This window comes from Phacochoerus africanus, chromosome X (genome assembly GCF_016906955.1).
Source record: "Phacochoerus africanus isolate WHEZ1 chromosome X, ROS_Pafr_v1, whole genome shotgun sequence".
NCBI lineage: Eukaryota > Metazoa > Chordata > Mammalia > Artiodactyla > Suidae > Phacochoerus > Phacochoerus africanus.
In genome coordinates, this window is record NC_062560.1 from 102,748,052 (window position 1) to 102,763,569 (window position 15,518).

Below are 15,518 nucleotides of genomic sequence, written 5' to 3' on the forward strand. Positions count from 1 at the left end.
TTTTAAATGAACCCATAATTTTGAATGTATCTGAATTTTCCAATCCATACGCCTTGTAGCACGGTCACAAACTGACTTAAATAATCTGGCTTTCAGACCATCATCTCAAAAATACTTACTGAAACGAAACCACTGTTTCTTTATAGTGCTATTATTTTGACCAAATAACAAATAAACAATTGTTTTCAAAGTAGAACACTTTAAAAAGAAAATATTCTTATTCACAAGCAAATAGAGGAGAGCTTAAGTCTGCAAATCAGAGAGTTCTAAGGAAAATGCAATTGAGAAATCTGACTTTCTGCTCCAGTTTGGAATATATGCTTTTGAGATGCACATATAAAGACAGTAAAGAAAAATGTTGCTGAATTTTCTTTTTTTTTAAGACAAAATTTTCCAATTCCGATTATTGGCAAGGAGCTCTGACATGAGTTAATGGCAGCAATACAGTGGTGAGCATCTGCATTTCACTGAGAGGTAGATGGGGACTTAATCCTTGGATTTAATAAATTAAGGTTTAAGCTTAATTTCTTTTTTTTTTTTTTTGTCTTTTTAGCTATTTCTTGGGCCGCTCCCGCGGCATATGGAGGTTCCCATACTAGGGGTCGAATCGGAGCTGTAGCCACCGGCTAGCCACAGCCACAGCAACGCGGGATCCGAGCCGCGTCTGCAACATACACCACAGCTCATGGCAACGCTGGACTGGATCGTTAACCCACTGAGCAAGGGCAGGGATCGAACCCGCAACCTCATGGTTCCTAGTCGGATTCGTTAACCACTGCGCCACGACGGGAACTCCTAATTTCTTAATCTAAGGAATATTTTTTTTTGTCTTTTTGTCTTTTTTGTTGTTGTTGTTGTTGCTATTTCTTGGGCCGCTCCCGCGGCATATGGAGGTTCCCAGGCTAGGGGTCTAATCGGAGCTGTAGCCACCGGCCTAGCCACAGCCACAGCAACGCGGGATCCGATCCACGTCTGCAACCTACATCACAGCTCACGGCAACGCCGGATCGTTAACCCACTGAGCAAGGGCAGGGACCGAACCCGCAACCTCATGGTTCCTAGTCGGATTCGTTAACCACTGCGCCACGACGGGAACTCCATAAGGAATATTTTTAAAGTGAAGGCAGATCTTTGGAAACTTCTGTTTTTTAGTTATATAGAGATGAAACAGCTTGATAAAATAAACATCTGCCTTATGCTAATAACAGGTGTGCAAAGCAGCCATTTGGACGTTAGAGAAATACAATACTGGGCTTCCTAATCAAAGAACAAATTCTGTAGCCTCGCCAGTCAAACAGACACTGGGATGAGTGGTCTTTAGTACCTTACTCCAGCAGCCAGAGCCATTTAGAGGTCCCTACAGAGATATAAGTCTACATCAACAAATTGGCAGAATAATCCTGGTCCAGCTTGGGCCAGGCAGCCATCTGACTGATGACACTTCAGGGCTCACTAGCCTCTAGAGTTACGCACTTGCTGCTGTGAGAAAAAAGAAACCAATACATTAAAAATATCAATTAGGAGTTCCGCTGTGGCTCAGCGACAACAACAAACCCTGGCTTTGCTCAGTGGGTTAAGGATCCAGCATTGTTGCAAACTGCAGCATAGGTCAAGGATGCAGCTGGGATCCTACATTGCTTTGGCATAGGTGGGCAGCTGCAGCTCTGATTCCACCCCTAGCCTGAAAACTTCTACATGCTGTGGGTGAGGCCCTAAAAAGACAAAAAAATTATAAAAATATCAATTAGAACTTATTCATACAGAGGATAAGAGCATACAGGAGGCACACAAAATAGAGAAACTTTTTTTAGTGGAGGATAAATGAACTTTCTGAACAAATTAAGGCTCTAAGGAAAAAAAACATTCTAAATCATAACGCTAAAAAAAATTGTCAACACCTTAAAAAAAGAGCTGTAGATCTTACTTCATCCTTTAGCATAAATGGCAAGTCTGAAAAAATCAATATATTCCAAACTCCAGTAGGAAAAAAAAAATCCTTGTTAAAATATAGTAGCCACTAACACTAAAGAAGAAAACAGCCAGACTTTTGTTATTAAATACGATATTGTAAAGACATTTCTTTCAACTAGCAGAAAAATTAAATCAAGATTTAAATAATTCTTTTTGGCCACACCCTCAGCTCATGGAAGTTCCCAAACCAGGGATTGAACCCACGCCACAGCTGCGACCCAGGCCACTGCAGTGACAATGCCAGATCCTTAACCGACTGTGCCACAAAATAATTTTGATTAGGTGGTGGAAAATCTAAGTCTTACTCCAAACCAAATTTTATGTTTGCTACCAATGAAAATGAAATCATTATGTTCTTGAATTTATTTCCTGAAGCGAGTTAAATTCTTTAACAGCCTTGATTTTGCAAATAACATCAAAGTCGTAAAATACAAGTAACTGCAACATACAAAATTATATTTCAATAGAAATGCTTTCATAATTGTATCCAGAGGCTTAAAACCATTATTTATTTTAAAAAGAAACCCCATTATTCAAAGCCACAATTTTTCTTTCAATTACACTTTTACAAAGGAAGGAAAAAAAAACCAGAAAAAAAAAGAAATTGGTCGTAATACATTTTTGCTTAAATAGTGCTACTCATGCCCAAGTTAGTTAGCAACTCACTGAGGTTAATCTGTGTATCTTAAACAATCGATTGCACAGCGCTTCCTGGCTTTTAGCCAATGGAAAACATAACTCCTGATGGCAAAAAACAAAAAGCTCTAGATCTGACTATACAGACTGATAACCAGTACGACTTTTCCTTCTTCCAATCATATAAGAGATAAAGACAACAATAATAAGGAAGCCCAAGGCCACACCCACTGCAACAGGAATAAGAAAGTTGAGGTCAGAGTCAGCAGAACATTCTTCAGCTGTTAGAAAAGAACAGACAGAAAGCAAGGAAAGGAAATTAGTAAAGAATGCAATTAAGCAGAAACAAGCAAACAAGAAACAAGCATTTTGAAAGTGTACACAGGTCAGTCTTTGAGAGCATTACCCCTATTTTATTTTTGCTAAGTGAACACAAATATTTCCAAGCAACTGATCCTCCTTTAACTCTGTCACTTCATCTCAATCACATCTAATTCCTCAGTACAAAAAAGGTCGAAGAACGAGAAAGGATCCAAAACAGAATTTTGCTTGCCTAATATGGAAAGAATTTATGTTGAATTGTCTAATGGCACTGGAGGAAGAGCTATCGTCTTCAACTAATACCACTGCCTGCATATTTCCCCACTCCCTTTCTCCCTTGCCACAACTCCCTCATGAAAATATAAATAAGAATTCTGAATGAGTAATAAAATCTAAGTTAAAAAGGACTTAGGATCAAGAAAATGCAGTATAGTTGTTTTCACACAAACATTAGGTAGCGATCAAGTTATAGATAATTTTCAGCTGAGCAGCGGCCTGAACGAATAGCAGAATCCAGTGGGCTACCAAGAAGGCGGTGTGCACGTGCAATGTAGATTCTGAGCTCTAGATTCATACAGAACTGAATTTGAATCTTGATTCCTTCAATTATTAGCTAGAGGACCTTGGTCAAGTAATTTAAACTGGGCTTCAGGAGTTTCTGTCATGGCTCAGTGGTTAACGAACCCCACTAGTATCCATGAGGACAAGGGTTCGATCCCTGGCCTTGCTCAGTGGGTTAAGGATCCGGCGTTGCCACGAGCTGTGGTGTAGGTCACAGACGCAGCTCAGATCCCACATTGCTGTGGCTGTGGTGTAGGCAGGCAGCTACAGCTTCGATTCGACCCCTAGCCTGGGAACCTCCATATGCCTTGGGTATGGCCCTAAAAAGAAAAAAAAAAAAAAAAAACTTAAGCAGGGAGTTGCCTGGTGGCCTAGTAATTAAGGCCTCAGTGCATTTCACCACTACAACCCAGGTTCAATCCCTAGTCTGGGAACTGAGATCCCACATCAAGCCACTGCTCACCACAAACAAACTTAAGCAAAATTGGTATCATGTGTCATTTATTGAAAATAAATAGTACAGAAACTAAAGTGTGCAATTCTGATCTCATAGTTTTTCTTTTCTTTTTTGGGGGGGGGGGCATACCCAGTGGCAGGTGGAAGTTCCCAGGCCAGGGATCAAACTCACATCACAGCAGTGGCCCGAGGCACAGCAGTGACAGTGCCGGATACTTAACCCAATAAGCCAGCAGGAACTCCTCATCTCATAGTTTCAAGTTTAAACTAGTCTTACTACTGAGTGAATAGATTTCATTAGGACAGTTTTTATCAAATGCTAATAATGGTTTTGTTGCCCACTAGATATGCAATAAAGCCACTCCCCTTTCTGTAAAATTATGGGGTTAGACTAAATAATTCCTAAGGTCCCTTTGAGTTTAAGTCTAATGCAATTAACAAAATGTGGTATTTGGTGTGATTTGCAATTGAATAACAACTTGCATTTTCCCTCTAATTTTATCTTTTCCTCCTCTTGCAGTTTTGTCATTCATTAAAAAAAAAAAGTTGCTAAGGTTTTGAGTGTATAATACGAATTTCAATAATGACATCAGCTTTCATCGAAAGGATTACTATATTTTACTAAAAGCCTTCAGAGAGGGATAGCTGTGTACCAAAATACTGTAATCAGTGAGTTACAAATATTCTGAACAAGCCAATATATACAGTGTGAATTAATAAAATAATCACTTCACTGTGAAATCCGAGTGTATTGATTAAGCTTCCTTCTTATTTGTCTATACATCCAACATCTGTGCTGCACTTAGAACATGGAGCATGCTTCAATAGGGGCTGATTATCCAGCTCATCTTAATGTCAACAGCTTCTCTCCACACCCTCACCTATGCTCTGCCCCACAGGGGCTGTCTTGGAAAAAGCAAGAGCCTAGTTGCTATGCTTCACTGCCTCCCTTCTGAGATTGCTGTTAGCTTACATTTCATAAGTACCAGTCTGATGACAACACTAAATAGATTTTAATGCTCTAGAGATCAACAAGATGAGGTAGAGAAACACAACACAATCTCTCCTAATTAGTTCATAGAATATTTCTATCTTTCAATGCTAATCAGGCATCCAAGGAAGAGAAAAACAGGAAGGAAAAAAAAAAAAAAAAAAGGCAAGTCGTTAAATATGCTTGAATCTTTTCAGTCTACATTGCCGAAAAAGAAACACTCTTTAAATTCTGAAGCCAGTTTAAGTTCTGCTGTGGACTACTGGGTCTGTTTTTTATCTAGGGAAAAATCACAAGCCTAAGACATTGACTATATCCTTAACGTGAACTAAAAGAAATCTGCAAAAGTCACATAATCTAAAAAAATAATAATGGTCCTGAGGACATTCAACTGAAAACCAAGTTTAAGCATATCTGATGGGCATTTGTGCCACATCGGTATCTATTTAATGAACTATATGCAAAGCAACTGTGATGAGTTTAAAGCAGAATAGCTCTTATACATTGAAACAGAACACCAATAGTCAAAGAGTATTTATTAATTCCACTAAGAGACAACAACATTTTTTTGTCCTTGTAATGGCCAGGTTAATAAGTTTAAGGCATCGTAGGTTAGAATCAAAATTTGGCCAACTCTTCTTAAGATAGACCTTAGAACACTGTACACCAATGTTCTTTATAACAAATTTGTCTTCAGGACCAGTAAACACAACATTTTTTAAAATTTTAAACTGTTCTATTAACAGTTTATATTAATAAAGAATTATCTCAAAGTGCTGGGACTGATTTAAGAATTAAAGATTCAATATATCAATCTTAACAAAGTGTTTCAAATCTAAAAGGTAAGAAAATCTTGTTATGTGCATGTATTTTGATAAAATCAATTAGACTGAGCTTCTAAAATTGCTCATATCCAGCATGATGGCGCTTGAGACCAATAAAGTAAGCCAGCAACACTAGAATAAGCACTCCTGCCAAGGCTGCTCCCACCGCTATGGGCACAATGAAGTTGTCGTCATCTGCACTGCAGTCTTGAGCTAGATGTGGAGAAAGGACAATTGAGAACAAAAATAGTGACACAATTTCAAATCTGTTAATTTTTTAAGTTACAATGACAATACTTCCCAATACACGTAATTTGTGTTTTACACCAAGGCAACAAGTCGTCGGCAGCCACTACCAGCAAAATGAGACGTTCCATAAGTGATTTTTCCAAATAACCAAATCATACGCTTTCAAGTGACTCAAAAAATGCAGTCATTTTGGATGAAAGATGTATAAAATAATCACATACTTCCCAGATTTCTTAAACAGAAGATAATAGATAAATATAATTAGTCTTGCCCTGCTATCAGGCTGTGAGCTTTCAGAGGCCAATTGCTATGATGTTGAAGCACAGTACCCGGAACACTGCAGATTGGTAAATATTAATGAAATGGACCAAATGAGCAACTATGCACAGCATTATGGGGTCATTTCGTAATAGGAAAAGATACAAAGCCCTGATTATGTAACCGTCTGCCTCAAGATGTTTGGTCTGGTCTTTGAGTTGAGACAATCAGCGATTAGAATTTCAAAATATGTGATAATAGGGGCAGGCAACACACACAGTGTCATAGAAGTTATTTCAAAGCACACTCAACTCAGCCTTGTTACACAAGACATAGTTTGAAAGAGGTGACACTAGAGCTTAGTTTGTAAGAATGAGTAGGAAGTAACCATGCAGGTAATGGGTGAAGGGCTTACCAGGTACAGAAAATAGCAGAGACAAAAATATGGAGGGTTAAGAGAACACAGCACTTTGGGTGAAAGGCAAGCAGGTTGGCATAGCGAAGAGTGGATTAAAAGGTCATCTTGGAAAAGAGGCAGGAAAAGGGTATAAGGACCAGCTCACAAAGGCACTACAGGCCCCAGGAAGTTTGGCCTTATAGTGATGCCTCCCCCCCCCCCAAAAAAATGCAGCAGAATCTTAAGCAGAATATTTGTTTCAGAAGTTACGGCAGATGGAAGACTGGAGGTATTAAGTTAGGAAGCAACTCTATTACTAGACGCCAGATGACCAATAATATGGTCTGAACTCAGTTAATGAAGTGCAGATGCAGAAGGGACAGATTGGAGATCCAATTAGAAGACAGAATTGACCAAATGGAGGTAGAGAGTGTGGTAAGAGATAACAGAATGGCTTCCAATCCCATGCCTGAGTGATTATGTAGATGCTGGTACCATTCACAGGAATACATGTATTTCAGTCTTGCTTGAATTAATGTTTGTGGGTTAGTTTTTCAATTTCAAAAATTTGTGTGGGGGGAGGATGGAGAGAGGAATATGTGGAAGAGAGAGACATTCCATTTTGGATCTGCCGAGTTTAAGAGGCCTAGGTCCCAACCAAGTGGCTGATGTACCTAAGTGATAGTTCAAACCAGGGACAAAGACATTTCTCAGCAAGGGCAGACAGACTAAGGGACCTGAGACAAAACACTTGGGGACATCAACATTTGAAGAAAAAAGGAGCAGGGAAAAATAGGAAAGGCAGGTTGAAAATGGTTCCACAGAAGCCAGGGAAGGAAATAGTTTCAACTGGCGTGGGGGATAGTGTAAAATACACCTGAGAAATGTCCTTTGGATCTAGCGATATGGAGGGAGGGGGTTAAATTGTTGCAGGTTTAGGAGCGAATGGGAAGTGACTGGTTAGGAGATCAAGAACTTGAGATGGGGAACATACAGACGTTTAGAAGAAAGGTAGTTAGAAGGGGGACAGAGGGTCAAGAAAGGATATCTTTAGGGCGGAAGAGACTTGAGTGTGACCAGAGAAGGAAAGTGGAGATATGTTTGCAGAGTGAGGAGGAGGCTTGTCATTTTCTATTCCACTTCTCATTATTTTCTATTTCCTTGCCTCTTATTGCCCTAGTTCTCCTCCTAGCCTGCAATTTACCAGGGATTGATAAATCAGATAATTAAGCTTCTTAGAATTGTGCCAAAAATAAAAATGAATAGCTGCAAGGCAAATCTGATTGTGCTTCAGTGTAAGAAATGTGCCAGCCTTTGCTATCCTCTGGGGCAATTAACTGGGAACAAGATGCAATCCTAAACACAACTTTCTAAGTCAACTACACGCTGGTAAAATTTAATTTTTTTAATTTTTAAAATTTTTTTGTCATTTTAGGGCCGCACCCGCGGCACATGAAGGTTCCCAGGCTAGGGGTCGAATTGGAGCTGTAGCTGCCGGCCCTATGCCACAGCCACAGCAACGCGGGATCCAAGTCATGTCTGCTACCTACACCACAGCTCATGGCAACACCGGATCCTTAACCAACTGAGCGAGGCCAGGGATCAAACGTACAACCTCATGGTTCCCAGTCGGATTCATTTCTGCTGCGCCACGACGGGAACTCCAAAATTTATTTTTTAAAAAAGACACAATCCTAGAATTTATGCATTTGATGACACTGACTTTGGCTGTCAGCTCAATGATCTTTTTCACTTGCTTCTTGGTTCTGTCAAAAATTCAGAGAGTAGCGTGTGCCAGATGTGACTTGTGAATATATGATATTAAGAGCACCCAGTTAGCTGCCCCCCTTCAATTTCCCAAATTACCACCCGGCTTATAAACTATTAGGTGACATATACTATAAAGTACTATGCCTTGCATTTAATATAACTTGGTTTTTAAAAAATTCATTAGTAGATTAATTTCTTATTCTGGCAATGAATTCATAGTCCTCTTTTCCCCAAATTGGGTATTTGACCTAGTACTGAAATGACTTTCATAAATACTGCCAATAAGGCTTTCACATAAGACCAATATTCCCAGAGTAGATCAAAAAGGCAATTCTGCTAATACGAAGATCTTTCTAGATGTTGTCATTTACTTAAAATGCTCTCAATTAATATGTAAAGAATTTATAATAACTTGATTTTATGAATTCAACCTTTAAAAATTCTTTAGGGGAGTTCCCGTCACGGTGCAGTGGTTAACGAATCTGACTAGGAACCATGAGGTTGCAGGTTCGATCCCTGGCCTTGCTCAGTGGATTAAGGATCCGGTGTTGCTGTGAGCTGTGGTGTAGGTCGCAGACACGGCTTGGATCCCATGTTGCTGTGGCTCTGGCGTAGGCTGGCAGCTGCAGCTTTGATACAACCCCTAGCCTGGGGACCTCCGTATGCCGAGGGAGCGGCCCTAGAAAAGGCAAAAAGACAAAAAAAAAAATTTTAGGTAATGGAAATAAATTTTGATAAAAACAGTCATTTTAACAGGACCACATCCTGAAGAAAAGAAAACTTCATTCTGTAAGTCATTTTGACCTGATCTATTTGCCTAATGTATACTTGAGACCACACTGAAAATACTTCTGGGGAAAGGAAAAGTCTATTTGTGGAAGAATTTAACAGTCACAGAACCAGTGAAGAGTTTTAAAGATAAACTTTCACAGTCACTGAAATTTCAATAAAAAAGGTTCATGTAGATTTAAAAAAACACTTAATCGTCATTTTTCTGTTAGCTCAGAAATTTTCCAACTACAATTTTAAGTGTGAAGTTTGAAAAGCCAAGATATACATTTATAATGAAATATACATCAAACATCTTTTTTTTTTTTTTTGTCTTTTTAGGGCCACACCCGAGGCACATGGAAGTTCCCAGGCTAGGGGCTGAAGCAGAGCTATAGCTGCTGGCCTACAACGCAGCCACAATGCCAGATCCGAGCCGCATCTGCGACCTACACCGCAGCTTACAGCAACACTGGATCTTTAACCCACTGAGCAGGACCAGGGACTGAACCCATATCTTCATGGATACTAGTCAGGTTTCTTACCACTGAGCCACAAAAGGAACTCTACAAAATCAACTTGTCAAAATTTCTCTTTGGAAGAATTAGCCTTAAGAAGCACATTCAGAGTTCCTGCTGTGGCACGAGATCAGCAGCGTCTCTAGAGCACTGGGATGCAGGTTCGATCCCCAGCCCAGCACAGTGGGTTAAGAATCTGTCATTGCCGCAGCTGCGACATAGGTCACAACTGCAGCTGGGATCTGATCCCTGTCCCAGGAGCTCCATATGCCATGGGTGTGATCAAAAAATAAAGAAAAAAACACCCTCCGATTTAAAAAAGAAAAGGGAGCTCATTCTTGGGAATTCCCACTGTGGCGATATGGGTGACAAATCTTACTGCAGTGGCTTGGGTTGTGGCAGAGGCATGGGGTTCCATCGCTGGCTGGCACATTGGGTTAAGGATCCACTGCTGCTGCAGCTGAGGCACAGGTCGTAGCTGCAGCTTAGATTTGAACCCTGGCCCAAGAACTTCCATATGCCATGGGTGTGGCCATTAAAAAAAAAAAAAGCGCATTCTTATATATGACGTCTTATTTATCATATACTTTTTAAGATCTATAGTCAAACTGTTTGAAGTATATTATATGAATCTGAAAAGATAACTGAAGCTACTCTATGCTATTTTTCAAACATGTCTACACTAGTTTCAAAAAGAAGATATGGTAATTATTGATGCAGAAAGTTAGCTCCTGGGGTAAAAGATCAGGAGAAAGGTAGGAGAGAGACACAAGAGCCCAGGACAATTTAACATTATCTACCTAAATAAACAGAAATAAAATGCTATAATCTTAAAGATATCTGAGCCTTCACAGACCTGTGGTTGCCAAGAGGGGATGGGGAGGAAAGGACTGGGAGTCTGGGGTGAGTAGATGCAAACTATTACATACAGAAGGGATAAATGATGAGGTCCTACTCTATAGAACAGGAAACTATATTCATTATCTTGTGATAAACCATAATGGAAAAGAATATGAGAAAGAATATATAACTGAATCACTTTGATGTACAGCAGAAATTGACACAACAGTGTAACTCAACAATGCTTCATTAATTTTAAGAGAAAAAAAGTGAGTCTATAAGAATTCCTAGGTAGCTTCTTATCAGATTCCTTCTATAAGTACTCAAATGTATATTTTTCTTCATTGAAATGAAAACTCTCACTCAAAGAAATATGTGTAACAAGACTTGAAAGCCCTCAGGCCCCAGATAAATTGAGAGACCTCAGTTGAGTAGTAGCTTGACCAAAGTCATATGGTAGCTAATAGAGTTGGGAGCTGTGATAATTAAGTAACTGGCAGTCGCATGGCTTAACTAAGTAATCCAGAGGAAAGTTACTAGCCAGGTTGCTCATTTTTTGTGTGTGATAGTATAAGGTGGACTGGGAAGCTCTCTGGGAATTGGAAGGCTCAAACCTTTTAAGGTGATCTGAGCAAAAGAAATGTGTGCAAACACACCTGGTCACTTTTACTATGAAATAAATATTCTAGATTATTGGTCCCCTAATTGGCTACACATCAGATTCTCTCTCTCTCTCTCACACACACACCCACACCCACACCTCATCCCAGACCTGATTCTTACTCTATAATTGGATTGCTCTTCCAATAGTAATACATAGAGCATTGTGGAAATAATTTAGTTCTACTTCTAAGTATTTCTTTAAGTTTTTCCTTTTGGAAGAAATTGCCATTATGTAGTATATAAAATCTAGACTTTAACCAATAGGAAAAAAATGTGAGCAAATTCCCTTAAGAAATAAAAGAATCTTTATTGTTTGTTTTAGAAGCAATATGTTGAGCAAATGGACAGGCAAATATCTAAAGAGAAATACCATACATCGACTAGTGGTTTAAACATTTGAAGAAAAAACATGGAAAGTATTTACATGGACCAGTTTCTTTTGATTTTTTTTTGTTAATTTTTTTTGGGGAGGTGGGCACACCTGAGGCATGTAGAAATTCCCAGGCCAGGAATCAAACCCAGGCCACAGCAGTGACAAATGCTGGATCCTTAACCTGCTGAGCCACCAGGAAACTCATGGACCAGTTTCCTTATACAAATGGTAATACATGAAAAACACTCAGAACCAAATAGAGTGTTAGACCATTAAGGTGTAAACACAGTAAAACAAAACTACAAAAGGTACAAAGAATACGTGACTATAGGAAATAATAGCGTACATAATAGGATATAAACTGGCCCATGTAAAATACAAAAATATTCGATTAAGTCAGATTTTCTATAAAACAGTGCTCATTAGAGGTATTTTAATATGGATCAGGTATATAATCTAAATGTAGAAACTTTTAGAAACATTAACAGCGTTAAGCCAGTGCCACCCATTTGTGCTTCCAATTCTTATTTTTTTAAAAAAGCTGCTTTGACTCATGAGAAATATCTAAGGCTCACATTCTTGTAAGCATTCTTATAAGGTTAATAACCTTACACTAAAACATTATTTAAATAAAAAATAATTTCTTAAAATCAGATTTATCTTTAGCCTTTACAAAGTGCCTTAAGCTGGCAATGCAGCTCAACGTAGCTTTAAGAGAGGGGCTAGTCAGGAATCTGATTCTAAGCCAGTAAGATTTTTCAGGCTACTCTAAACAGAGAGCAAATTCAAGCGGGACAAAGTATTTACCATGCCAATGTAACTCGAAAGGTAGTTATAGACATACACAAGCTAACATGCAATTGCCTCCGTGTATTGCTAGACTACCAAATTAATACAACATAAATAATATTTTGGAACACAGATATCTCATTTTCTAGTGAAAGAGGGGTGTGCACATAGTGAAAGAGGGGTGCCCACCCCGTGAAACAAGGATTCTTCCATCTATGGCTGCAAATTAACAATTTTCTCCCATATATGGCTGCAAATTAATATTTACTCAGCCATCCCAATACAAAAAAACAAAAACAAAAAAGACATCCTAGAAGCAGCAAGAAATATTTGATGTGTTAACTATCAAGCCGAAATGTTTTGCTTTCTCACATAAACATTAGGTGATGCAGGCAGGGTAAATGGACAATTGGTGCATCTCCCTCAAAGCACAAAACTGAACACAAAGCACATGAATTAAAGACTCTACCATAACGAACTATAATGTAAGTTTTGATTAGTATAGAACTATATAAATGTGAAAGCCAAATTAGTAAATGTTACAGCAATCAATGCAAGCTGGAAACGAAGAACAGCTTTTTCATGAACCAAGAAAAGACCAAGACTTTTGGATTAGATGCAAATTATAAGTTTAAGTGCACTTCTTTATCTAGGTTCTAGGACATACTGGCATTTCTTCTTTAAGGAAAAGAATAAAACAATCCACTACCAGCAAGGATGCTAGAAGGCTAATTTTAGCACTGCATGTAGAGGCCAGTTTACAGGTACAAAGGACTAATAATGCCCCAAATTGGCACTGCCTAGCAATTAGCTCTAAAGCATCTAGAAAATGGATTGAAATGCCCAGTTGTAATAGTCTTGTGGCTTGCAATTTAAAAGACTGAAATATCCAGGGTATCTTTTTAAAAAAGATTAACACCTATTCTAAAATTGAAAAAGCTTTTGTCACTACAGCCACGTTAAATACAAATGTATTCAAAAGGCATCAGAAAAGCATTCATTGCTAAGAACATAGTACTACGAGACCCTGTTCAAAACTACTGGCATATCTCTCATAGTCAAATATGCAGCAATGCCAAAGCAGCTAAGTTAACCTGCAAACAAAATCACCAAAAAATGCAAAGGGAGCAAGTACAAATCCACTGTAGGATGTGTTGTCTCAATTTGACAACACACGTGCAGAGGGAAAAAAGTCTCGTTTTTAAAAACTCTTTCTCCTGAACTGTTTATTTGTAATCAGAAGATCTAAAGTGAGAACACTGCAATACTAATTCAAGACAATAAAATAGAATCTAAAATCAACATGATTTTGCATGTGTTTCTTGGCATAGAAATAACAGTTTTAAATTCCTTAGTTGGGAAAACCAAAATCATGTGACTAATTGGAAGTTTATAGTTTCAGGGGTATTTTTTTTATCTATTTAAGTTTGAAATCCCCCATACAACCTCTTCTAAGATCAGAACTGCAACTCTATATACCTTAAATTGAAGGGTATTACATGTTGGAACTTGTACTTGCTTTATTGTTTTGTAACAGAGTCACGTGTGGATGAGTGTTACAGAGTCTGATATCCAGCATAACTTTTTCTTCTGCCAATTAGGTAAGCAATCACTATAACGATAATCAAGCCTGAAAGACCAGCACCAACTATAATTGGTATTAGAATGGTGTCATCATCCAGCGAACACTCTTGGGCTGTGGGTGAGAAAAAGTGTGTAACAAATAATGAGTATAATTTTTAAATGGTGTCCAAAAGTAAAAGATGTTGATTAAAAAGTCAGAAATGCTTATAAGATCAACTTTAAGTAATTAAGACACGTATATTTCAATGATAAAGCTACATAAAATTATGGATTGTTGTTTGACACAACACTGTAAATCAACTATAATAAAAAAATTTTAATAAAATTATGAGTTGTTCTAGAATTAAAATCCTAAATCTTATTTGTCCCTTCACTCATGTATGTCTTTGTAAAGAGACAGTCGTATATATGAATATATACTTATTTACATTCATGAGTAAACCACATACATGTGTATCTGTTTCTTTGTTTACATCTCAAGTGCTTCTCCAAAATAGGAGTACTTGTGTTATCGGAAAGGAAGAGAGCTAATCTAGCCAGATTTCTGCACAGTCAGATTAGACTCTCAGTGGTAGAATGAATGTCTTTTGGGAAACTGGGAGCATATCAGGAGGGTTTATCATGGAATTAGAATAGCTCTGCTGGCTCTGGACTCCTCTAATTTAGAGTGGAGATTGGGCAAATTATATAGCCTATGAGCCAAATCTGGCCAAATAATTTTAAATGATTGGAAAAAAACAAAAGAAGATGATTTTGTGACTCATGAGAATTACATGAAATTCAAGTTTCAGCATCCACAAATAAAATCTTATTGGAACATAGCCACATTCGTTTATTGCCTATGGCTGTTTTCATGCTACAACAGCAGAGCTGTTGTGACAGAGACCATATGGCCTCCAAACTTAAAACATTTACCGTGTAAGCCTTTACAGGAAAAAAGTGGAGATGCCTGACTCTGCGTATATGCTTTTAGTGGCTGCAAAAGTCAAGAAACTGGGACCTCTTACTAATCCCAGCGTGTTTACTACACTTATCAATCTGGTCAGGGCTGGCAGCCCACAGGGGCTCTTTTTTTCAATTTCTAGAGAGTAGTCTGATTCAGCAAAATCCAATCAACACTCTTACCTTACTGAAAGTCTATTTCCTCCTCCTATACAGTGAAGTAGTACCAGTGTGTTGCATTTATAGGTACCCACAGTCAAGAACCTAGCTCCACAAATAGATTATGCATTCATTATCAGTTCTAAATGTTGTACACGTACGCCTTTGAGAGACATTTTTAAATTCTATGTACATAAAAGCCAAAGTTTCAAATTAGAGAAAAAACACAGCTCGTCTCTATTACAGCTGACTAGATAAACAGGCTTGAGCTGATTTTACAGGGAAAATGATTTCAAATTCTAAACACAAATCTGGACCCAAAATGAGGGCAATAATGTAGGGGAGCTAGATAAAGACTTAAAAGTCAAATCATTACGGCACCAAAATAATTGAAGTACACAAGCGAAAGTGACAAAAGGGAAAATGAATTTTTGCAAGTATTTTTAAA

General features: G+C 38.3%; 1 protein-coding gene across 2 annotated transcripts in view; it reads right to left on the bottom strand.

The window, feature by feature from the left end:
* Positions 1–4,539: 4,539 nt before the first annotated feature.
* Positions 4,540–15,518, bottom strand: part of LAMP2 (lysosomal associated membrane protein 2) — a 37,087-nt gene continuing 26,108 nt past the window's right edge. Inside the window, exon 9 of one of the 2 annotated variants that reach the window (XM_047764067.1) lies at positions 4,540–5,973. In XM_047764067.1, the coding sequence (XP_047620023.1) occupies positions 5,834–5,973 (140 nt within the window). In that variant the 3' untranslated portion in view covers positions 4,540–5,833. Of the gene's footprint in view, positions 5,974–11,510; positions 14,082–15,518 lie in introns of those variants that run through there. The other variant, XM_047764066.1, reaches the window with a different exon arrangement.